General features: G+C 37.0%; 7 protein-coding genes and 1 non-coding gene across 10 annotated transcripts; 3 read left to right on the plus strand and 5 right to left on the minus strand.

The window, feature by feature from the left end:
- Positions 1-2,326: 2,326 nt before the first annotated feature.
- On the minus strand, positions 2,327-4,727 carry LOC108843716 (signal recognition particle subunit SRP54 3). The gene is made up of 9 exons (XM_056987352.1): positions 4,415-4,727; positions 4,219-4,318; positions 3,973-4,126; positions 3,733-3,883; positions 3,470-3,618; positions 3,276-3,376; positions 3,028-3,185; positions 2,843-2,948; positions 2,327-2,723 (listed from the first exon to the last, which is right to left on the minus strand). Exons 1-9 carry the CDS (start codon positions 4,643-4,645, stop codon positions 2,434-2,436), a joined length of 1,440 nt encoding a protein of 479 aa, XP_056843332.1. The 5' UTR covers positions 4,646-4,727; the 3' UTR covers positions 2,327-2,433.
- Positions 4,728-5,063: 336 nt separating this feature from the next.
- On the minus strand, positions 5,064-6,881 carry LOC108837696 (uncharacterized). The gene is made up of 4 exons (XM_057007949.1): positions 6,732-6,881; positions 6,309-6,457; positions 5,631-6,159; positions 5,064-5,475 (listed from the first exon to the last, which is right to left on the minus strand). Exons 1-4 carry the CDS (start codon positions 6,746-6,748, stop codon positions 5,301-5,303), a joined length of 870 nt encoding a protein of 289 aa, XP_056863929.1. The 5' UTR covers positions 6,749-6,881; the 3' UTR covers positions 5,064-5,300.
- Positions 6,882-7,221: 340 nt separating this feature from the next.
- On the plus strand, positions 7,222-8,510 carry LOC130511103 (SNF1-related protein kinase regulatory subunit gamma-like PV42a). Its single transcript, XM_057007946.1, has 2 exons — positions 7,222-8,000; positions 8,072-8,510. The coding sequence occupies exons 1-2, from the start codon at positions 7,224-7,226 to the stop codon at positions 8,363-8,365; spliced, it is 1,071 nt and encodes a 356-aa protein (XP_056863926.1). The 5' UTR covers positions 7,222-7,223; the 3' UTR covers positions 8,366-8,510.
- A 6-nt stretch (positions 8,511-8,516) lies between these two features.
- On the minus strand, positions 8,517-10,327 carry LOC108850264 (methyl-CpG-binding domain-containing protein 10). The gene is made up of 2 exons (XM_018623832.2): positions 10,066-10,327; positions 8,517-9,679 (listed from the first exon to the last, which is right to left on the minus strand). The coding sequence occupies exons 1-2, from the start codon at positions 10,126-10,128 to the stop codon at positions 8,747-8,749; spliced, it is 996 nt and encodes a 331-aa protein (XP_018479334.1). The 5' UTR covers positions 10,129-10,327; the 3' UTR covers positions 8,517-8,746.
- A 437-nt stretch (positions 10,328-10,764) lies between these two features.
- LOC108852181 (uncharacterized) lies at positions 10,765-12,301 on the minus strand. Of its 2 annotated transcripts, none has more exons than XM_018625687.2 (6): positions 12,138-12,301; positions 11,987-12,046; positions 11,520-11,755; positions 11,335-11,428; positions 11,161-11,230; positions 10,765-11,065 (listed from the first exon to the last, which is right to left on the minus strand). In XM_018625687.2, exons 2-6 carry the CDS (start codon positions 11,989-11,991, stop codon positions 11,012-11,014), a joined length of 459 nt encoding a protein of 152 aa, XP_018481189.1. In that variant the 5' UTR covers positions 11,992-12,046; positions 12,138-12,301; the 3' UTR covers positions 10,765-11,011. The 2 variants fall into 2 exon arrangements, with proteins under 2 accessions (XP_018481189.1, XP_018481195.1); XM_018625693.2 differs by having other exon boundaries at positions 11,520-11,760.
- A 2,485-nt stretch (positions 12,302-14,786) lies between these two features.
- Positions 14,787-15,503, minus strand: LOC108843743 (uncharacterized). The gene has a single exon (XM_018616990.1). The coding sequence runs from the start codon at positions 15,501-15,503 to the stop codon at positions 14,787-14,789; it is 717 nt and encodes a 238-aa protein (XP_018472492.1).
- A 3,139-nt stretch (positions 15,504-18,642) lies between these two features.
- On the plus strand, positions 18,643-19,818 carry LOC130501251 (ethylene-responsive transcription factor WIN1-like). 2 transcript variants are annotated; one of them, XM_056996549.1, is made up of 3 exons: positions 18,643-18,670; positions 18,780-18,904; positions 19,126-19,818. In XM_056996549.1, the coding sequence occupies exons 2-3, from the start codon at positions 18,825-18,827 to the stop codon at positions 19,616-19,618; spliced, it is 573 nt and encodes a 190-aa protein (XP_056852529.1). In that variant the 5' UTR covers positions 18,643-18,670; positions 18,780-18,824; the 3' UTR covers positions 19,619-19,818. The 2 variants fall into 2 exon arrangements, with proteins under 2 accessions (XP_056852529.1, XP_056852270.1); XM_056996290.1 differs by lacking the exon at positions 18,643-18,670 and having other exon boundaries at positions 18,710-18,904.
- A 1,901-nt stretch (positions 19,819-21,719) lies between these two features.
- On the plus strand, positions 21,720-23,123 carry LOC108854712 (uncharacterized). The gene is made up of 4 exons (XR_008940175.1): positions 21,720-21,879; positions 22,393-22,506; positions 22,588-22,667; positions 22,754-23,123. It is a non-coding gene; the product is annotated as an uncharacterized LOC108854712 (transcript).
- The last annotated feature ends 323 nt before the right edge of the window (positions 23,124-23,446 follow it).

Below are 23,446 nucleotides of genomic sequence, written 5' to 3' on the forward strand. Positions count from 1 at the left end.
AGTTGATTTAAATTGTTTCTAACATAAACAATTTTCATTTATAGTTTTATACTACTTCAATTGGTTCAAACTGTTCCAAAACCGTTTAAATCGACTTCAATTAGTTTAAATTTATTAAATTAACCAATAGTATATATATATTAAATTAAAAATGTTGTTATAATTCATAAGTTGGTTTAACTTATTTTATATATCTAATTTTGATAATTTATCAAAATTATTTTATAGTTAAATACACAAATTAAAATACATCGATAATTCGTTGATGTCTTATACTTTGTTTAGACTCTAAATCTATTCTATTAATTTTGCAGCATGACCTATTGATATTTGGTTGTATCCAATTTAAAATATAACTGCATTTAAATTATTATATAGATATCATGTAATCACTTTAATAGAATAATTTTGTAACTTTCGTTTTTTTTTCCAAAATTCTCGGATCCTGTTTTGTTAATTACGTAATATACAGTTACACGGTTATGAATATAGGTGAATGCTTTTATTTTCGGATATACACAACGTGGCGGACGCATCTGGTGGGAAGAGATCGGTGAAAGCAGAGGCTACGAAGCAGAAGATGACGTTTTCAAGGCAAGAGGAGTGTTGGAGGACGGAGAGGGCGGCGGCGACTGAGCCGTGCATGTAGGCGGCGTCGAGTTTTATGGCCACGTGGACAGCTCGACGAGATCACAATATTGGCTTGGTCGACAAGTCATCGTCGTCAGCTCAGCAGAATTGTAAAACTGTGGGGTTCTTTGAATTTTTGGATAATTGGAGCGACAGAAATGAGATTAGGAAAAACTATGAAGAAAAGCGAGAGGAGAATGAGAAGAAGATGTTGGGACACGTTTTTCTCAGACTCTCACAGTATTGGTAAAGGTTTATCCCAACTGAGAAAAGCTGTCTCTAAGACTTTGATCATGTGTGTCTCTGAGAAATAGATATGAAAGGGTTAAGAGTCAACGAAGCAATCTATGGCTCATTTAAGTTAGAAAAAAAAATTCATATTATGTGTGTTTTAGTTCTATTTGTGTTTTTTTTGTAATCATATTTATTCAAAATACTTTTAAGTAATTAGTAAGAAGTTTTAGTAATTGTATTAAAATATTAGATCAAATATATATCAATATGTCATGTTTCTAAATTAATAGAAATGACGAATCAGTAATATTTATATCTATTTTTGTAAAATGATATAAATATATCAATATCAAAAATAAAAGAAAAAATGCTTAAAATATAGTAAATTTTTAAAATTTAAATTGTTTATTTTTCATTTCACATAAAATATATTTTAAATAATTTTTATAACAAGTTAGAGTTACGAAATATAATAAGAAGATACAATAATATCAAAACTAATAATTATTTAAATATCTAATTCAAACATTGAAACTAAATTTTTAATTTTAAACAAAAATTTATATAAAATTGAATTATATATCGATCACCCATAGGTTCAACATCCACTCTCTACCCTCTGGTTTTAACTGTTTTGTGGTTTTTATAAAGTTTTTAATTGATGGATATTTTTTGAAACTCAAACCGGATTACATATCGAATCACGGGATTTATAGGTTCAACCACATATCCGAACTGGATTTAAGACTGCTGATTTAAAGACACAAATATTTTAAATAGCTCAAAATCCTTACCATTTAACAAAAAAATTGTAAAATTATTAATAAAATTTTACATCATAAAATATCATGCGCTTTCAAGCATGTATCAAAATATTGTTTGTGTTATTAAAACATGATCATTCTTTTTTTTATCCGCTTAAATATATAGTTGATTCCCAAATCTTTTAAGCTGGTGATATTGCAATATTTATTATTAATGAAATATGAAGTTTAATTATGTGATGAGATTTTGGTTTAAGTCTATTCAGGTTTCAAATTTTTGGAAGTAGTGATTTAAATCTCATTTATATATTTGTAAATTTTGTTTCAGTTCATATTTCTATGGGTTTAGTTTGGCTTTTTCTATCCGTTCAAATCATATAAAATTCTATAAACTAAAATATACCTTATAGTTTTAAAAATTCAAAAATGAAAACATCAAATGACATATAGATTTTATAGTACATGAAAAGTACCCTAATTTAACTTAAATTACTTATGTTTAAAACCCTAAAAATATTTTAAATATCTCATGTATTTTAAGTTTTCACGGGTTTTTGTACAAAACTTTTGTAGCCCAAACTTATTTTAAATTATGATTATAGTTTTGTGGTTGTATCTAAATATTAAATTTATTAAAATAATAAAAAAACTAAAACAAAAATATACCCGCCTTCTAAAAGGCGGGTCAAAATCTAGTGAATACCTTAAATAATCAGATGAGTAACATTTGTTTGTACTACTGTAATTAAAAAAAAGTAGAAAATAGGAAAAAGCAAAAAGAAGGTCTAGTTAATTGGCTGTGCAATCAAATATTTGCTCCCATCTGCGACATCAGATTCTGCAGACCACCCATACCACCAAACTGCTGTAGCATCTGAGGCGACATGACTTTGCTCATCAGCTGCTGCGCGCTCTTGTTTGAGCTCATATCTCCATTCTTTAGCATCTTGAGTCCTTTCACGTTGCTAAATAACTTTGTCATCCTCTTGTACTGTTCCAACACCTCCATCACGTCTCTTACAATCCTCCCTGACCCTCTCGCTATCCGTATTATCCTTGACTCGTTAAAGGCCTTTAGGTTTGAGCTATCCAGCTCTGCAACATCACCCATTTTTTGTTAAAACACTATTATTAACTCTACTCTACAATTACACACCAAATAACACATAGTTTTTTTTTTTTTTTTTGTAACTGAAATAACACATAGTTCTCACCTTCATTTGTCATAGAATCCATCACTGTCATGTATCGCTTAATCTTCGACTCGCTTTCTCCTTCCGGCATCATTTGGGCACTCATTCCAGGCAGCATTGAGTAAAACTGCACAGCAAAGACCTCACTTTGTGTTACCATCAGCACAGCGTAATGCTCAGAGTATTATTTGACAAGAAAATGTCACCTGGTTAAGTGGCCCGGAGTTGAGACAACTCTGGTACTGGTCGTACATCATTCTCATTGAAAAGTTACCCTTTGAGATCTTTTCCAAATATTCAGCCTGTTGATCTTTAGGTACAACGTCTTGTAGTTTATCTACCAATCCAGACAAATCACCCATTCCTGTTGTACATAAACAATACTATCAAAATTCTGAGTCAACAACCCACGAAGAGTCTTTGATTACTCCTCCATCAATGCCATGAAATTTACCTAAGAGACGTCTGACAAATGGTTTGACGTCAAAGACTTCAAACTGATTCATATGCTCTCCTGTTCCAATGAATATCACAGGGCTTTTTGTAGCTGCGACACTAATAAGATAAAAAGTTTAGATCAAAATCACTTGTCGAAAGCTCAAAAGAGAGTCATATCGACCATTTAAATTACATAGGACGGTGACTTACGCGCTAAGAGCACCACCACCCTTGGCATGGCCATCCATCTTAGTAATAATCACAGCTCCCACAGCAACACTTTGCTTAAATGCTTGAGCTTGATCAAACGCAGCTTGACCAATACTGCTATCCATAACAAATATAACAAGATCGGGTTTCTGCAAAGCGACAAAAGAAAAAAAACAAGATCAGCGCTGGAAGCCAACAACAAAAAAAAGAAGAAAAACATAAAGACTTCAAACAAAAAAAAGAAAAAAATTAAGAGAGCAGACCGTTGCTTCCGCAACTTGACGCATCTCTTCAAAGAGAGAAGCTTCTTGTTTATGGCGACCACTGGTATCAACAATAATAAGATCACATTTTTCTTTTTTGAACCTATCAACTCCCTCAACAGCAATTTTCACAGGATCGGATTCAGTGTAGCTGCAAAGAATCACACCACATTTCATGAGCTCATAATCCATCCAAGAAGGCACAAACAAGGGATCTCATAAACTCAACAAAAAGGGTACCTTCCATAAAAGGGGATCTTAGCCTTAGTGGCATTCTGTTTCAGCTGGTCAAAAGCGCCCGCCCTGTAAGTATCCGCACACACTAGACCTGGTTTGTACCCTTTCTTCTGATGATAATAAGCATACTTTGTACACGTGGTGGTTTTTCCAGCACCTAAAAGCTTTAACAGTGAAGACCATTTACAAGCAAATCTCAAATCAACCACGGACAAAAAAAAGAACAGCATCTTACAAAGACCACCTCACCTTGTAATCCGACAAACATAACAATACTAGGTTTGGCCTTTTTGGGGGCAAAGGCAGGCTTTCCCGGATCAAGCATCTTACATAGTTCACCGAAAATAGCCTGAGAAAGAGAAAAGAATCAAGAGAGATAAAATTACAAAAAAAAAAAACATGGATCCATGATATAGAACTGGAGAATCTAGGGTAAAAAACAAACCTGCTCGATGATCCGGCGCTTGTTGTGGCCGGCAGCTAGATGCTGGAGGTTGACGATCTTCTTAATATTGGTCTGCATCTCCTTGACAAGGGAAAACGAAACATCAGACTGAAGCAGAGCACGAGTGATCTCGTTCAAGCATTCATTCATAGCCTTCTCGTCGATGACTGTCACGTTGCGCATCTGATGTATAGCGTGTGTAATACGCCCTCCGAGCTCCGCCAACACCATATTTTCCTGGTCTGTATCTCAACGAAGATTCAGTGATTTAGAAATATCTTCGGGAAAAAGTATCAGTTTGAGGACTCAGGGCTTTAAGTCTCCCGGTATTTATAAGAGCGATGGACAAGGGGGATTTTATTATTTTATAATTCTATGAAAACCGATGCGCGTAAAAAAGCCCAATTGGACCAATGGGCCACATGATTTAAACAGCTACGTAATGCTATTAGTCTTGATTGGGCCCATTAAAGTAAACCATGTATTAAAGAGTATGTTTAGGCGATATAAAGAGAAGAGCTTAGTCATGGATTGTGCCTACAACAAAAAAAAAATCACATGTTTTGGTGTAACCTGTTTAAATATGAAAAACTCTATGTATAGATGACGCAGATTTGTGCTGTCGAAAAAAAAAAGATGAGGCTGATTTGCATATTTAAAGGAACAAACAAACAAAAAGAGGAACTTGTTTGTAACTTTGTTTATACTTTCACTAGTTGAGTACTTTATATCAATGACTATACAAACACATGGTTAGTTTCCCGTTTCCTACTGTTGTGCATGGACTATATGAGTTGATAAGAAGACAAAATTTCCAAGAATGTAAATCAGCAGCACGCAGATTCAGCATCGCAGCTTTTAGTTTTACTCTCAAATGTGTAAGCTCTCAACTAGATGATGATCCTGATCCCTTCAGAGAAACTGTCGGGTACTGCTTTTTTAGCTTCTTCTGCTCTCCAAACTGGTGTATGGCGTCTTGAATCCCTGCAAATGCGACCACAAACTCTGCTGTATCTGTTTGATTCAGCAGCTTCTTCATCACCAGTTCCAACACTTTATACCTGCACATCACATATAGCTTGATTCATACTCTCTCCTATCTGCTATTCAAAACTTTCACTTAACTCAACCGGACTATAAGACAATTTAACATTCCTTTGCTTTTAGTTCATCACTAACGTTCCTTTTCCTTGTGATGGAGAGAGTAAAGCAAAACCTGAGTCGTTGTGCCTTTGAGAGGACTTTATTGATGTTTCCAAACAGCTCCTGCACAGAACCTAGAGCTTCTTCACCCGACTGAGCATTGCAGAGCGGTGAAAAGGGGAGGTGGAGAACACACGTGGCCTGGATTTCTGCATACTCCTCATCAATCACAGCCTCCTCAATACGAATCTCACGGGTAAACTGAGAGAGCACACGTTCACTCGACTCAGAGAGAGAGAAGTTGGGGTTCTGAGCAGCCAGTATACGGAGAATGTCAAGAATGGAAGTGGGACGCCAGTCTCCAAGCCAAGACACAGCAGCCAGCTCATGAGGGGGTATCCAGGTGGGCATGAGAAGGTTAGAGACATCCTTCAAGGAGGTTGAAACCATGGACTTGAAGTAATGCGACTGGTATCTGCTCAGCTGTTCTTCAATCAGTTCGTCAAGTTCCCACCTGGATTTAAGCTCCTTGTCTAGTCTCGCAGCTATGATGTTCTGTTCTTGCCTCCACAGTTCGTACAAGTCTCCAGGTGATTCGTCATCTAAGCAAATTAGAGATAATCATGCTTGTAAGCTCAGTTAAACAGATAGCATTATTACAATGCAATTAGTAAAAGTTTTTAACCCATCTATCTACATAAATAAATCAAAAACCACATAGTTTAGAATGAAGCTTCTTGCGTGCGGATACCTTTTCTAGAAGAGTCGTGGTGGTGGTGAGATCTCCAGGAGTGGTGTCTTTCAGAAGAACCACCGGCTTTACTAGCAGCGTATCTCTCCAGATCATCCCATGAAACTGATTCCACAATGTGTGTGGTTTCCTCCAATCCATTCTCTTCACTACACATCGCCAGTAATACACACCAATAAGCTAATATGCGTAAGCACAAACTCTCAAGATCATGCAATTTGGTATCAATCCACATATGAACTCTAAGAAATTATGTAAAATCGTAGTTATACATCTAATCAAATGCGAAAGAAAACCCTAAATCGAAGCAATTGCATCATGGGAACACAGAATCACCAAACAAAACTCGACACAAAAAATTACGAGCGATCACGTTCGACTAATACAGAGAAGAGAACGAAATACGGAAGAGAAGATACTAACCATCGCGCCACCTCCATTGCTCTCCGTCGTCTTCACGCTTCTTCTGCAGCACTGCTTTCTTTCCCGCCTTCTTGGATCCACTTTCTTCCGCGGATGCGAGGTAAGAAGAGATAACTGAACTTAAGAAAGTAAAACAAAACAGACAGGTCGGGGGTATTATAGTCATTAACCATACTAGGCCGCGCGCTAAGGCCCAATATGTTATAAACTAAACTGGGCCGAGCTCTAAGAGACCCAACTTTTCTCAGTTCCTTTTTTCCCCCCGTTGAATGCAGCTAAATACGAAAAATATCTCATCGAGACCTGCTGAATTGCCAGGTGTTGCATGTCACGAGTAAGGATCAATGGCCACGTTGGTTTCTAGATCCTTGTCCTAATCCATAAACTTCAAAAGTCGAGCCAGACATCCGACAACACTTTAAAACGTTCGAGAACCAACACGTTACACTCACTTTCACAGACTTCCCACACACACACACACACTAGTTCGCAATGCAACACGAGAAGAGCAAAGAGGAGGATCACAGCCGCTTGATCAACATCACGGCGAAAGATCTAACGGCCAGAAACCGAAGGCTAGTCGAGGTTCCTTACACGGCAACACTGTCCCACGCAATGAACACATTAGTGGCAAACTCCATCTCCTCGCTCCCCGTAGCCGCACCTCCAGGACACTGGATCGGAGCCGGAGGCTCAATGATCATGGAGTCTGACAAACAAACCGGAGCAGTTCGTAAACACTACATAGGGATCCTCACCATGCTCGACATACTCGCTCACATCGCCGGCGGAGAGAACCTCTCCGATCCCACCGATCTTGACCGCAAGATGGGTTCTCAGGTGTCTTCCATCATCGGCCATTGCCTCGAGGGGCTTAGTCTCTGGACGCTGAACCCTGGTACCACCTTGTTGGAGTGTATGGAAGTGTTTAGCAAAGGGATCCATCGAGCGCTTGTGCCGCTGGAGAGCAGCATAGAGAGCAGTAACACTATCTCGGGAGTTGAGTTGGTTGAGTCGTCCTCTGCTTACAGGATGCTTACTCAGATGGATCTCTTGCGTTTCCTTAGAGACCATCACTCTGATGACCTCAAGGATGTTCTGTCACGCTCTGTATCTGATCTCCGAGCTGTTAACGAGTCCGTTTACGCCGTCACTGAGAGTACCACTGTTGCCAATGCTATTAACTCTATGAAGTCTGCTCTGCTCAACGCTGTCCCTATCGTTCACGCCCCTGATGTAGCTGAAGAGGACCATCTTCAGCTCATCAACGTAAGCTATTCGATATGTAATTGATTATATGTAGCGTGTAATATTCAGTGTGTGTGTTTTGAGATTTGCAGGGGAGGCATAGGAAAGTGATCGGTACGTTTTCTGCAACGGATTTAAAGGCATGTCGTTTGCCTGAGCTTCAGACGTGGCTGCCGCTCTCTGCTCTGGAGTTCACGGAGAAAGCAGCTTCAGGGGAAGGGAGGGAGACGGTGAGCTGTACTGAAGAGGCGACTATGGAGGAAGCGATAGAGAAAGTGGTCACCAGAGGAGTGCACAGAGTGTGGGTTGTGAACCAGCAGGGTTTGCTTAAAGGAGTCGTCTCCCTTACCGATATCATACGCTCTTTAAGAGCTGCGCTTTTGTAATAAGATGATCTTGCTTTGTGTGTTTTCACCTCTTTAATCTTACAGCTGTTGTTTTGTAATATACATCTCGCTTTTGTGTGTTTTCACCTCTTTAATCTTTACTTTGCAATGTTCTCTTTGCTCAACATCGCATCCATCCAAGCACCGCGTGAAGAGAAACAGACAAAAATAAATGCCTAAAAATAAAATTAACAACATACCAGAAGTACAATAGAACAACAGCACAAAAGTTCAAGACTCTAGTGATAATGAACTACATAGACGTACAAGTTCTACCAGCACGTACAACAACAACAACTCGTAATAAATGTTAATGCTACACCTGAATCAGACAACAACAAACTCTCCACGTTCTGTGCTTTGTGCTGAACGATAGGTTTTTTAACAGCTCACGGACGCTGCAGCGCCATGCTGCGCCTCTAAGCCTCTGTTTGTGTCTTCCGCCTTCACCTCGTTACTTTTCTCCTCGGCCACAGCTGCTGCAGCTTCTTGTGTTCCAGTCTCCTTATTAGCTTCTGCGTCTGCATCAAGGTTACGCTCACCATCTGTCTTGTGCTCATCCGCTTCTTTGGTTTCATTTCCGTTTGTTTCAGCGCCCATGCTGCCGACCTTGTTCTCAGTCTCTTTCTCTGCAAGCTTCTTCTCTCCATCACCCTCAGTGACAGCTTCCTGTGGTTCTTTTATTTCAGTGTCCCTAAGGTCTTCAACGCTGGGAGTTTCTTCAGCTCTTCCTCCACTCTCAACCTCCGAGGTCTCCACTTCCATGGGCTCTTTCTTATCCGTCACAACTTCTCCCTCCTTGCTCTCTACTTCAGTCTTTTTCTCCACCTCAGAGGTGTCTACTTCCATGGGCTCTTTCTTGTCTGTCTCAGCTTCTCCTTCTTTGTTTTCAGCCTCCTTGTTCTCCTTCACAGCCTCAGACTTCTCACCCTCAACAGCAGTTTCTTTCAGTCCATCCTTAACAGCAACCTCTGCTTCTTCCGTCTGCCCATTCTTCTCAGCCTCTGCTTGTTTTGCCACTTGGTTCTTCTCAGCAGCCTCTTTATTATCCTTCTTAGTGAGAGAAGAGCGTCTCTTCTTCAAGAGAGGTTCTTTGTCAGGAGTAGGGCTTGTAGCAGCCTTCACCTTCTGGCTGATCCTTGATGACCGCCTTGGAGTCTCCCCAGTCGTCCAATCAAACTCAGAGATGAGAGGGTTCCCAGGATGAGCCTTGAGGTACTGCTCTAGCTGCTTGCGTGAGCTGATCTCTTCACCCGTTGGAGCCATGAACACTATCTCTGTCTTCCTCGGCGTACCTGCTCTCTTCGGATAAAACTGGAACAACAAAAACAAAAAAGCTTCCCATTATTCACATACAATCTCCTCCAGAAAAAGCCCCAAATTCTAGGGTTTAAGTTTTCCACAGAGAGCATTTTCATATGAAACCCTAATTCGATTCATTATGCGTTAGGTTCTCATCTATTTAAGGAAATAAACATACAGATCCCAAAACCAACTTTGAAAACAGTTACTTTCATTAAATTCCCCAAATGGAATATAAACCCTAGACCATCAGACAAGAAAAGAAACTTGCTAGAAATAGAAACCAGACCAGACAAACAAGACCCTTTTACACTGACATCAGTTTCTTAAGGGGGAAATAAAAGTAATTACAGCAGAAATTTCATTAAAAAAAAATAGAAAGAGGAAAAGAAAGATACCAGTTTTTTCCATGAAGGAGGAGCTGGAAGCTCAATGGACACGAGCTCGTCTGTGTTTTCCATCTTCTCCTCTCTTTTCACCTTACAAAACAGTCTCTCTCTCTCTCTCTTAAAACTCTTATTACAAAATTCTGGTCTTTCTTTCCTTTCTGGTAATAAGAACTGCTGAAAGCACCGTTGTGACACTAATGGATATGTTTTTGCGTGTTTCTTCTGTTATTATATTTTTAAAATTATATTTTTTATCCCATTTTCTAACTAAAATTGACTTTTCCTTTATCCACGAGAGCGAGGGTGATGATAGATTCTAGATTTATACTGGGCTACGTGATAGTTCAGCGACAGACCTCTTTGAGATCACCACGTGTCCTGTTTCAGCCGACGTTTCATCGTGGATAAGGAAAGAATGAAGAGTGGGGTTGAGGTCCGCTACGTGACCACTAAATTTACGACGAATCTGCTCTTTTTTTCGTTGTTCATTCCCACTATCCTAGTGGGCCTAGCCCATGTTAAAGGGCCCATAACATGGACCCAAATACTACTCGGAACCTTTCTCCTGAAACTTAATAACTTAATAATCTAATCTCTTTGACCAAAAAAAAAAAAAAAAAAAATAATCTAATCTCTAACCAATGAAAACATCAACTCCTAACAGACAACTCGTACCATCTTCTAACAGAAATGATGCATTTACTCACATAGTGGAAATATCAATGTGTAAAGGGAGGACAATATGCACGAGACATGTCTTTAGTTTGAGAGACATCAGTCTTGCACCTTTTTGACTTTCAAAGATGGTGGTGGTACAAGAAGAGATATATATTTTTTTTTTTCATTTACGGTGAAAACGTATGAGCCACATTCCCCAGTTTTCACAATCAGATTCCAAATGGAAAACAAAAATGGAGCTGTCCGAACCAGTGTGCGTGTGTGTATATATTGTTCATCAGTCATATAGACCATCTTGTTCCCAAATCTCCACAAGAAAATCCACCATTTCCTGTTTTTCATCAAATCAGTAGCAACACAATCAATTGACCAGGAGTTTTCACACTCGTTTCTTGTACTCGGGAGAGAGTTTTTGATTTAACTTACATTGAGAGGTATGGGTTGGGGAAATAACTTGTTGCTCCCCAGCAAGCTATCATAAGATGCTGCGTTCCAACTGCAGTGTTTAATCATCACATATAAAAATGTTAAAAGGTGTTTCAGTCCTTAATTATAAGCCTTAGGGCTTTCTTTTGAGGAGACAAATAGTGTGCCACTCACTTTATCTTGGATCCATGATTGCGATCCGGTGGGTTGTTATTACGTCTTTCCTTGCCCACCCAACGCTCCCTTGTCTGATTCCAAAGAAGAAGACCTGCAAACACATACAGACTCACTCATTTGATATATAAGTTTATAACCATCCCCAAAACACTACAAACTCATCCGGGGGGGGGAGGAGTTACCTTGGTTTACAAATTCAGGAGGGGGGTTTGAGTTTCTGGCAACAGATTGAGAATCAAAAGTCTGGTTTGATGATGATATGCTTCCTCCCTGAGAAGGGAAGGCGATGTTGTCCATATCAACCGTGCTTGTTGACCAGAAATCTTCTGATACGCTCGGTTTCTTAACAGTTTGAGCTATGGGATTGGAAAGTGGATCCTTTATAGTTTCAGGTTCTCTGTAGCAAGCCAAGCAGCCACTGCTCTGTTACAAAACACACACAACTTCTTTATTTTCCAAAACCAGCTACTGTGTTTTTTCTTTCAGTTCAAAACATTCTGTCTGAATAAGCTAAAAACAATCTTAACTAGGGTTGAACCAAGCCGCACATAAACGCAGAAGAATCTCAAAATCTGAATCAATCAAATAAAGCAATAGATTGGGGCATAAAAGCCAAAAAAAAAAATAGAGAGTGGAAGGAGAATCTCACCCCATCGATTGGAGTAAAGGAGAGTGGATCAGCTCCGATAGATCTGGACTTTCAATGACCCTTTTTTCAAATAACACCAATCAACAACGAACAAAATATATCTAAAGAAGGTTACAAAATCCAGCATTTACGAATCAGAAAAATAACTTACCAGATGATGATGAGATTTAAACAAAGTCGTTTCCTTTTTTTTTTTTTTTTTCTGAGGCTGCAACAGCTTCTTCACGAAGAAGCAGAAGGTAGGGCTCCTTCTCCTTCTCTGCCCTTTTGCTTTCGCTTTGAAATTATTGCTTTTGTCAAGGATGGGGGAGAAGTTATGATTCATCCCTCTCCAGCCGTTATACGGATTCTCTGGCAATAAGGCCATTCTTGTCATTTCACAGGAAAAAGGAACATTTTTTTCCGACACAAGAACAAAAATCTTGTAATAATAATTTGACGAATCTATGTATGTCTTGTAATTACATGGAGACAGAGGTTTACAGCACAGTTATAATAACTTTCAAGTAGTATATTTATATTAATTGATGTTAAATATTATTAATTTTATATTTTAATTTTATAAAGTTAAAAATAACTATAAAACCATTTTTTTAATTTGGTATACCTGTTTTAAATTTAAATATATTTAGATTTAGTTAAATTTTGTGAAAATTTGTATTTTCTGTAGAATAACAATTATATAACAACTATATTATTTAATATCTAAATATAAAAAAATATAGAAAATATGGTTTTCGTTTTCTTTATATAAGATTAATTAAAATCAATCTATTGATAAGGAGAAAACTGTCTCGGGATCTTGGGTGTGGAGGAAACTCCTAAAGTTCCGAGATATTGCGAAGCGGTTTTTCAAGAAGGAGATCAGAAATGGGAAAGACACTTCCTTTTGGTATTTGGTATGAAAAGTGGTCGAAACTTGGGTGTTTGAAGGATCTGTTGGGAGATCGAGGTACTATCGTTCTGGGTATTGCTGATAATGCTGTCGTTTCAGATGTTCTCAGCAATCACAGGAGGAGAAATCATCGTGTAAGCCTCCTAAACGACATTGAGAATGAACTCGCCCATCTTCAGGATAAAATAAGCCAATGTGATGATGTACCTATGTGGAAGCAAAGTGAAGGAAAGTATGCTAGTGTTTTCTCAGCAAAGAAGACATAGCTACAACTTCGATCTGCGCAAAATATATGTGACAGACTGCCAACTCCACTCCAAAGTACTCCTTCCTGTTATAGGTTGCACTTCGTCAAAGACTGCCAACTTGTGACAGAATGCAGAGGTGGAATGCTGCAGTTAATACTACATGTGTTCTCTGCAATGACACAACTGAAACGTGCCAGCATCTATTTTTTGACTGTCGTTACTCTAAGAAGGTTTGGAAGGATCTGGCTGGGAGAATCCTGCAAAGAGGTTTTACCACTTCATTGAACGACATTGTTGAGGTTATATCCAACACACGACTGCCACCGACGAAGCTATTTCTCATTAGGTACACCTTCCAAGCTACGGTGCATGTTTTATGGAGAGAGAGAAATGGTCGACGGCATGGTGAACAGCCGCGCAGTGAGAGTGTCATCACAAAGTTTGTGGATAAAACCATCAGACTCAAGCTGTTTGCGATCAAGGGACTGGGCAACAAACACTTTGAAGAGAGCCTGACCACTTGGTTTGCGACTAGAAAACCGCCATGAGGAGATTTTTTTGATTCTTTGCTCTCTTTAGGAGTTAAAAATTTTGTTCATATGCAAATATAAAGAAGCACTAGATGTAAAAAGGTTTTCATTGAATAAATTTAGCATTCATTCAAAAAAAAAATCTATTAATTAATAGTTCAAATTAAATAATTTATTGTAATTAAACATGAATAAATTGATAATTTTTAAATTTAAATGAACTGTTTTTTACATTTTTCAATGGATTTTTTTATAATTTCAAACATTTAATTATCTACAAAATTTTGAGTTGATTAATAGTATTTTAGTTTTACATTTCTTCAGTTTCATGATAAATGCCCTTTAAGATTTTTGCACATAAATTTTCTTATCTACTTTTATTTATTATAATTTTTTGTTTGATTTTATTGATTAGTTAATTTAAAATAAGGGTAAAATTATAAAATTTATTTAATATTTATTAAAAATGTAAAACAACACTTGTAATAAAATAAATTTAAATGATAAAATGACACCTACTATTAAATACATGGAGTATTTGTTAAGAAATGTTTCTAATTAATTTTGACAAATCATATGTATATAATTTTCTATATTTTATATGTGTAAATATTTCTATACTTGTATATGTATTATTAGTTTATGTTTATTAATGTTATTGATGATAAATGAGTTGCTATCATATTTTAGAAAATTTTATCAAACAAAAAAAGATTTTAATAAATAATTATTTTATGTCAAATTATTTAATTTTATCAAAAATAGATTTTAAAAAATAAAACTTTTATGTCAAATTATTTTGATAACATGTCGTCTTACTTAGAAGTTATGTTATTTTTATGCGAGAATTAATATGTCGATGATACATAACAAATTACTTGTCAAATAATAATGTTTAGTGGATAGTATGTCTTTGTTATGAGACTGATAATTATAAAAGTCAAATTAGTTGTGCCTTCTCCATTGTCATTATTAGCCGACCCCACTCATCATATTACCATTCTTTATTTGAATAAATTAGTATGGAATTAACATGAAGCATATAATAATAGTTTAGATGTCAACACGCACTGTCATGATGGCATATCAAGAGACAGGAAGAATGGGAAAAGTTACATAACTATAGCTTAGTTTTTATATAGTTCTCTGCTTCTGCTGCAGCAATGCAAGTTATACTTAAAAAACCCTGAAGAGAACCAAGACCATATAATCTTCTTCTTCTTGTTCTCCCTTTTATCGCCGACAGGAAGGGGACAAGATTGAGCTTTCGTCTGCGGCGCTTGATATAATTGATAAAAACTAGTGGGGTAATTAGTACTACTCCATGAGACAACTGGAGGCGTTGATGATGATATGGACTTCTCTTGATGAGTCTTTGTCTCTTTCACTTGAGATCTCTTCTCTTTTGCTTCCTCCGTTTTGACTAGCAGATACGGAGAGTACGCTAAGAACTCACCAGCTTCATCTTCTATATTGCTTTCACGAAAAGCTTGGCAGGTGGACATTCTCAGACTAAACAACGAGTCGTTCGATGCTTCGCTCCAGTTCGCATCCCCAGTACTCTTGGCAAATACCGATGCTGGGATCCTCTCGGGATCGTAATGCGTCCCTAAACATTCGTCCATCAACCGAACTGGTCGTAGCCTCGACGGGGAAGATGGAGAAGGTTGTTGCACACACGATATTTCATAAGACGTTCGGGATGTTTTCATCATGCTTATCTCTATCCCATCGTCCCATGAGGCACAAGAAGAAGACAGTGAAGAAAAAGACAGAGATGTTGATGTTAGGAAGACTTCCCTCGGGCGTTTGGAACCTACTACGTTTCTCCTTTGCGCACTCATACTCTCAAACTTTGGAGCAAAAACAAAGAAAAGAGTCTAGCGTTGGATGGAGAGGTAATTAACTCTTTCGTGGCTGTGTTCGACCTATAGTGCAGTTGTTGAGATGGAGAAAAGGGAAAGCAATTCAAATTTATGGAGAAATATTCAGGGTAAAGAAAGAGAGCACACAACAACAAAAAAAACCCATGAATTTAGTAAATCGGTAACCTGAAAAAGTTTGAGGAATGAGACCGTTGATCGGTTGAATAACAGAATATGGGAAACGGTTGGTCCGTTTAAAACACTTTAGCGTTAGCCACTCCTATATCGGGTAGGTGTATATAGACCTTATGGACATCAGTATAGCCCAACTTAGGCCCACTTTACTTAAATCGGGCCAGTTTGTTCACACAGTTTTCGTTCAGTTGGAAACGATATAACAAGAAAAAAACCCAAGTGGACATGAGAACACGTGTTGATGTAAGTAAAAACACCAAGAAGGGAGATTCATGAACAAAACTTAGGTTCACCCCTAAGGTGAACCTCTACATTCACCCACCAATAGGAATTAGTTAATTGAGATTTGATATCTCTTAGAAAAGGAAACCAAGTAATAATGATTTAATGAAATAAAATTATGTTTTTAGATAAATAAAAAATAGTAGTAATCATAAAAAAATACATTCTTTTTAATATTGATAAATCCGTCAGAAAATACTAAACCCTAAACCCTAAATTATAAACCCTAAACCCTAAGTTCTAAATACTAAACCCTAAACCCTTAGAGAAAGCCTGAACCCTTGGGCAAATCCTATACCCTAAACCCTTAAATCATAAACTAAATCTTAATCCCTAAACCCTAAATCATAACTTCTAATGCTAAACTTTAAATCCTAAATTCCAAAATGGTTTATGGTTTAGGATTAAGAGTATATGATTTAATATTTGTCAAAGAGTTTAGGGTTTAGGGTTTCGTGTTTAGAATTTAGGGTTTAATATTATGGTTTATGATTAAGGGTTTAGGGTTTAAGATTAACGATTTAGGGTACAGGATTTGCCCAAGGGTTCAGGCTTTCCCTAAGGGTTTAGGGCTTAGTATTTAGAATTTAGGGTTTAGTATTTAGAATTTAGAGTTTAGGGTTTAGTATTTTTGACGGATTTATCAATACTAAAAAAAAATATTTTTATAATTGCTACTATTTTTTATTTATCTAAAAACATAATTTTATTTCATTAAATTTTTATTATTTGGTTTCCTTTTTTAAGAGATATCAAATCTCAATTAACTGATTCCTATTGGTGGGTGAATGTAGAGATTCACCTTAGGGGGTGAAGGTAAGTTTTGTTCGAGATTCATAAACCCGTAAAATTCGCAGTTTGGCATCTTTTCTCTAACTAGAAGCCTCTTGAAAATTATTTGTTTCCATCACGTGTATTTCGTGTTTCAAAAGATAAATAAGTTTGTGTTCAAAATTCATTTCATTTCTATAACCATAATAAATTTTATATATATAATACTCCAGTTGAAGATGGGTCATATACTTCGAAGAAATTCAGCTGAAGGATTCAAGATTTTACTTCAATAACGGATCCAATTTATATGACTGTATGTGTAACGCTCCGACCCGCCCACGGCTAATGGGCCACCCACGCCCGCTCGCTCGGCTCGTGGGCCCCATCCCATACGACGGTCGATCGTTAATTTTCCAAGGCTCGAAATCATCGTTTACTGACCCTGCAATTACCACATGACATTTCCCCGTGTTTTGGCCTCACTCACACGGTATCGCGAATCACTTCCCGATAGGTCACCCATCCTTTTACTACTCTAGCCCAAGCACGCTTAACTCTGGAGTTCTAAACGGATATGTGACGGAAAAGGTAAGTCAACTTTAGTGATATAGGTAGCCAAATCAATTCTCTTAAGCTTTTTCACATATCACAACTCGGGATGTTACAGTATGAGTATCTTTCTATATGTAGCTATAGTAGTCGACAGCAAAAATAAATATCTCAAAACAATAATTCATTGGCATAGGGCATAGATAATTGGAAAAGAAATCACATGCAAGATCCAAATACGATAATTAATGAAGAGACTATATGGCATGGAAGCGGGGACCCTATATATATACCATGACAAGCAATCATCAAATTAGCACCAATGAAACAAAAAAAAGTATATATACCATATATATTATTATATTTAAATACAAGCATACATTAGGTTCAAGATGTTTGCTAAAAAAAATATTTAACATGTTCACCAAAAAAAATAAAATGTTTGCTCAAAAATTAACGTGATATATATGAAATTGACACATAAACAGCTTTAACTTGGACCCAACCAACTAAACATTTTTGACAAAACCTTCTACTAATTGCATATGGACCACCCTTTCTTTAAGTTGTGTCCTTTTTTTACTTTTAACTTGTGTTATCTAATATATATATTTATATACATATCAACTATTCTTCCTCTATGTGTGTTTTTATGTCTTGGATGTACCTCATGTGTTATATTTGATCGCGAGTGAACAACCACTTTTCCCAGCGCTTATTACGTGTTTGCTGTATGTGGCAATCTTTTTTACGATTGATTAATCTTCCAAAATACTACAACTTCAAGTTTACTCACAGTTGCGACCCATCTGAGGCTTGCAGCTGTATGGATCAATATATATATAAGAATAAGAATAAGAAACGCATACTATCTCCATTAAGATGTACGAGGAAGTCCATGCATAAGATCTTGATAATGATATTTTGGACGATGGTTACTGTTGGTTGTTAACCAACATACGACGTATATAAATGAAACATTTTTGGGTCTTATTTCCCATTCAGCCTTAATCAAAATACTTTGCAAGTAATAGTAATTACAAAAGGCTTAGACGTATGTACGAAGTAATATACAAATATAAGTAAGCATCAAATTGGACATGAGGGAGGCCTAGGACGTACGCAGCTATATGATGTGGACAATTGATTGGGATGTACGTTCGTAGGTATGCTAAAAAACAATGTACACGGCCATGTGACACTTGTACAACTTGTGCCTTCGAAATTTAAATAGTTTTACACTTCTAACCGTATATCCTTAACCTTAGCATTCACTTTATTCCAACAACTCCAACTAAATTCTCTCTCTTTGTAATAGACTAGTAAGGACGTCAAATGTAATAAGGGTAGGAACAAGTACTCACCTTTCATCCACCAAAGTTAACCTGTGCATATAAATATACAACATTACTATTTACCAAACATCCATCTTACATATATATTACTCGTCATCAGGAATTCATGTTTTCTCTCTGACAAAAGAACTCAGAGTAAGTAAGAATGGTACAGACGAAGAAGTTCAGAGGTGTCAGGCAACGCCATTGGGGTTCTTGGGTCGCTGAGATTCGTCATCCTCTCTTGTACCTTTCTTCTTTCTTTCCTTTTTTCTGTGTTGTTCATTTATTCTTCCTTTCTGATGCATTCAAGTACACAACCAAACCCACACACACACTAACATATATATACATGATGCTTTCCTAACATGAACCACATTTAAATATCTCTATTGTTTTAGCTTTTGGGTAATTTGTTGCTTATACGGTCTATATTCTATATAACATGCATGATAAATGAAAAAAAGGAAACGGAGAATTTGGCTTGGGACGTTTGAGACGGCAGAGGAGGCAGCAAGAGCCTACGACGAGGCGGCTGTTTTAATGAGCGGCCGCAACGCCAAGACTAACTTCCCCCTCAACAACAACAACAACACAGGAGACACATCGGAGGGCAAAACAGATATTTCATCCTCCTCTTCGTCACTCTCTTCTATCCTCAGCGCCAAACTGAGGAAATGCTGCAAGTCTCCTTCGCCTTCCCTCACCTGCCTCCGTCTTGACACGGCCAGCTCCCACATCGGCGTCTGGCAGAAGCGCGCTGGTTCCAAGTCCGACTCCAGTTGGGTCATGACGGTGGAGCTCGGCCCAGCTGGCTCCTCCCAAGAGCCTACTAAAAATGCTTCACAGGATGATGTTGGTCCAGCCACTGAAGTTGGCGGCGGAGGAGGAGAAGGAGCAATGGACGAAGAAGAGAAGGCTGCTTTGCAAATGATAGAGGAGCTTCTCAATACAAACTAAATATTATTTGCTTATATATACCTATTTTTATTGCTGATTTACCGCCATAATTATTAATTATATATACCCATATATGCTATGTATCGTGTTTATATTTACAATGTGATAGTTATATGTTGTTTTATATATCGTTTTATGTCCAATAAAGTATTAGTATTTGTAACAAAAATCCAGAAGTGAACTTTTTCTTTTGTGCTATATTCTAAGTCTTATAATTGCACTCATATAGATACTAAAAATAACGTTACATTGTACATGATACGTTTATCACCAAGAGGACATGGATTTATAGAAAATTTCCTAATATGCGGGTGAATTTGTCTTCTGTTTAAAGCAGACAGTACACTTTCTAATTAAGAGTGTTCGTGAAATAAACTACATGTATATAGAGACCTTAATTAATAAGGTTATCTTACTTCGCTGTTTTAATAGTTGGTTAAATTAGGTTTGTAATATGTATCATGTATCCCCACAAAACGCATGCATTCAGAGTTTTCTTCAATTTAGTGGTAATATTTCAAATCTAATTTGCACGCATGATGAGACGTGACAATGTCAATAACAGCTAATGAAGAAAAATATCTTCAAAAAAAAGCTAATGGAGAAAAATCAAATGTTTAATTTTATTTAATTTCGTAGCCTAGAGTTGACATGACCATTATTGAATCTATATTATGGCAGGGACAAGCCTAGTCGTATACGTATGATTTTAGACTAAGATCGAGACCCTTCAAATTACTGATGAATTCAACATGACTGACTAATGGTAACTTTGTAAACTGCATTAAGTATATTGTATAGAGAAGATATCGATATATCACAAGCCGCAAGCAATAAAAATCGATCGAGTACTCTAGCATCTATAAATAACAAAACGTTCGTTGTCTAACCGAGAGAGGAATGGGCATTAAATAGAATCAAAGGATTTGATTGATCATAGACGCATCTTTCATTTTTGGTTTGTTTTAATAAATTATATAGTATAAATCATGCACCAACATCAGCACGTATTATCGATTTCTTATAGAAAATAGACGTCTAATTGTGACGTTTTGGATCAAAGACCATATGATCGAATCCTTAAACCTTCCAAATCATCAAGCGTAAAAACGTTACCTGTCTTTTGTCCACCAGTGTTAGTACGATTCATCATATGCAAACTTAGAAGTGTATATAGTGACGTGATAAATTTCCAAAAGTGATGTATAACACAAACGTGAAGACAAAATATCTAGTATACGAATGGAGACGAGTTAATTATTTCTTTAAACTAATACATCAGTGATTTTTATAATCATAAGTTTATCACACACATAAAAGAAACTAGAAGTAGTAGTAATTAAGAATTGTCAAAGTTAGTATTCTTTAACTTTCAAAAGAGTACAAGTGAAGGTGAAAGGATAACGAATTAGGTTAAAGAAGAGCTTCAACTTTCACTTCACCAGTAGCTTGCTGGTACTTGTTTGTGCTCATCTTTATGACTTGTTCTCTTTTCATTTCAAACTTGCACTAAACCATTCATTCTATATGAAATAAAATTTACTTTTTTTTTCAAGCTCACTAGTTTTAGTTTTCTGTCTTTCCTTTCCAACGTGAGTTTAATTAAATACGAAGAAATTGGTACAAGAAGTGTGAAAAGAGGGAGGACAACGAAATAATGAAGGTAACAAGAAAGAAAATGTGGTCTCTACTTTCTCTTGATAGATTCTGAAACAGTGACACATTTCCTTTAAACCCTCCATTGATATTGACCTTCCCTTTTGTCTTAACTATCAGCATCTTCTCTTCCCCATCTCACTTAACTTTCAAGTTCATCTACCTATATATAGTATATACATTCACCGTATATCAGTATCTCCACTTAATGTACATGCACATACCATTATTTAAAAAAAATAACAGGAAAGATGTATATAAAACCAGAGTGGTTTATTTCAGTTCACAAGAATTCATGTGGGTTAACAAACATAATGCGTTGACTTTGGAGGACGATTTAGTCAAATTAATCAGTGAATGACTTGTCGTGAAACAGAAGGTTCAATTGCTCGAGGTTTTGAAATAACGAAAAGGCCCCTTGGCGATTATGCTTAGCTCGTGTTCGTCGTGTACACCAAAGGTAAAGAGAGATCAAATCAAAGAGAAGCGAATGGTTTGAGAGGTTAGATAATAAGTAGAAGAAGGAGATAGAGACGAGGAGACAGATCAATCATGATCCTTGCGGTGTTGTTCGCTAATTCCGTAGGGAACGTTTTAATCGAAAGGTTCGCAACCCCCCAGATCCGTAACTTTTTTCTTATTTTCATAATTTTCGCAGCTTGTGTTAGTTTTTTTCTTCTGAATATCCAATATGGTTTTGATCACGAACTTGTTGGTTGCTTCTCTAAAGATCAAACTCGAGCATTGCCTTAGCTCGTGATCTCGTTAATGGATCTGAAATTGCTGTTTAAGGTTTTCGATTCTGCTTTAATCTATGAATTGAGCTAAAGCTTGAAGCTTTTTATCGAAATTAGGTTAATATATTACCCTCTGTAACATACTAGAATTGGAGATATCACAAGCATTTGGTCTCGCTTATGTGATGTGATGTGATGTGATGCATCTAGAATGTTTTTTTTTTTGTTTAATTGTATTGGATATTCTTGATGCCATTAGTACGTGATTGTGTAATTGTAAATGGAGAGAGCTGAAGTGGATATGTGTGTGTGATCGATCACCTATACGTATTGTCCAGTTTTAGTAGCAAATCATCAGATGCATTTTTTTCAATCTGGCAGGTTCAATGGAGTTCCAGCTGAGGAACGGCTCACCTGGCGATCTTTCTTGGTTAAGTTGGGAGCAGAGAATCTCAAAGGTGTTAAGAACGAGGAGCTTCTCGTTGCTTGCCACAAGTATATATCTCTACTCTACTCTTCTTGTGCCATTTTTTGGTGCAAATTTTAGTAATCGAGAGTTCTGTTCTTTTGTTGCAGGTCGGTTTATATCGTGTACACAATGCTAGGGGATGTTAGCATCTTCCTTGTTGGTAAAGACGAGTACGATGAACTTGCTTGTAAGCTTCTCTCTCTCTCTATCTCTTTTTGTAGCTCTCAGCTGATAAGTGATTCATTCAGAGTTTGTTGAATCTTCTTTTTGCAGTGGCAGAAGCCATCTTTATCATAACAGGGGCTGTGAAAGACATATGCGGGAAACCTCCTACAGAGCGAGTGTTTCTGGACAAATACGGAAGGATTTGTTTGTGTCTTGATGAAATCGTTTGGAACGGACTTCTCGAGAACACCGACAAAGATAGGATCAAGCGTCTCATTAGATTGAACCTCCTTCTGAGTTTTGATTCCCTCTCTCAACTCCAAACCACACACCCTTGCAATATGTTTTTTCAACACTTATCAATCTGAATCACTTCTCTCTATCAAGTATTGTACTGTTAACTACTGCTGTTCTTCGTTCAGACATTGGAAGCAATTTTAGTGTGGCAATGTTTATTGAAATCTTAGCTTCAAGGTTCCTCCTAAGTAATCCGGTTTCTAACTGTTTGGTGAAAATAACTCTTAAGAAGCTGGTTTTGACTAATCCCCCACGTGATTTACCTTTAGGTTTGTTAACGGGAAAGCAGCATATATACACAGTTTTGTTCATTAAAATTTTGATTTGCTTTCGAGTATACACCTGGGCAAGTCGGGTTGATTCATTGTATAGAGGATATGTTTGAGCATAAGAGGACTCTTCCAGAAGCTAGGCGTCAACACTGTGTTAAGATAAAGAAGTAGCATAGTGGATCTTGATTGGTCTCAGGACACGTTTAATCTTAAATACATTTGTTTAGATTAT

Source organism: Raphanus sativus, chromosome 1 (assembly GCF_000801105.2).
Source record: "Raphanus sativus cultivar WK10039 chromosome 1, ASM80110v3, whole genome shotgun sequence".
NCBI lineage: Eukaryota > Viridiplantae > Streptophyta > Magnoliopsida > Brassicales > Brassicaceae > Raphanus > Raphanus sativus.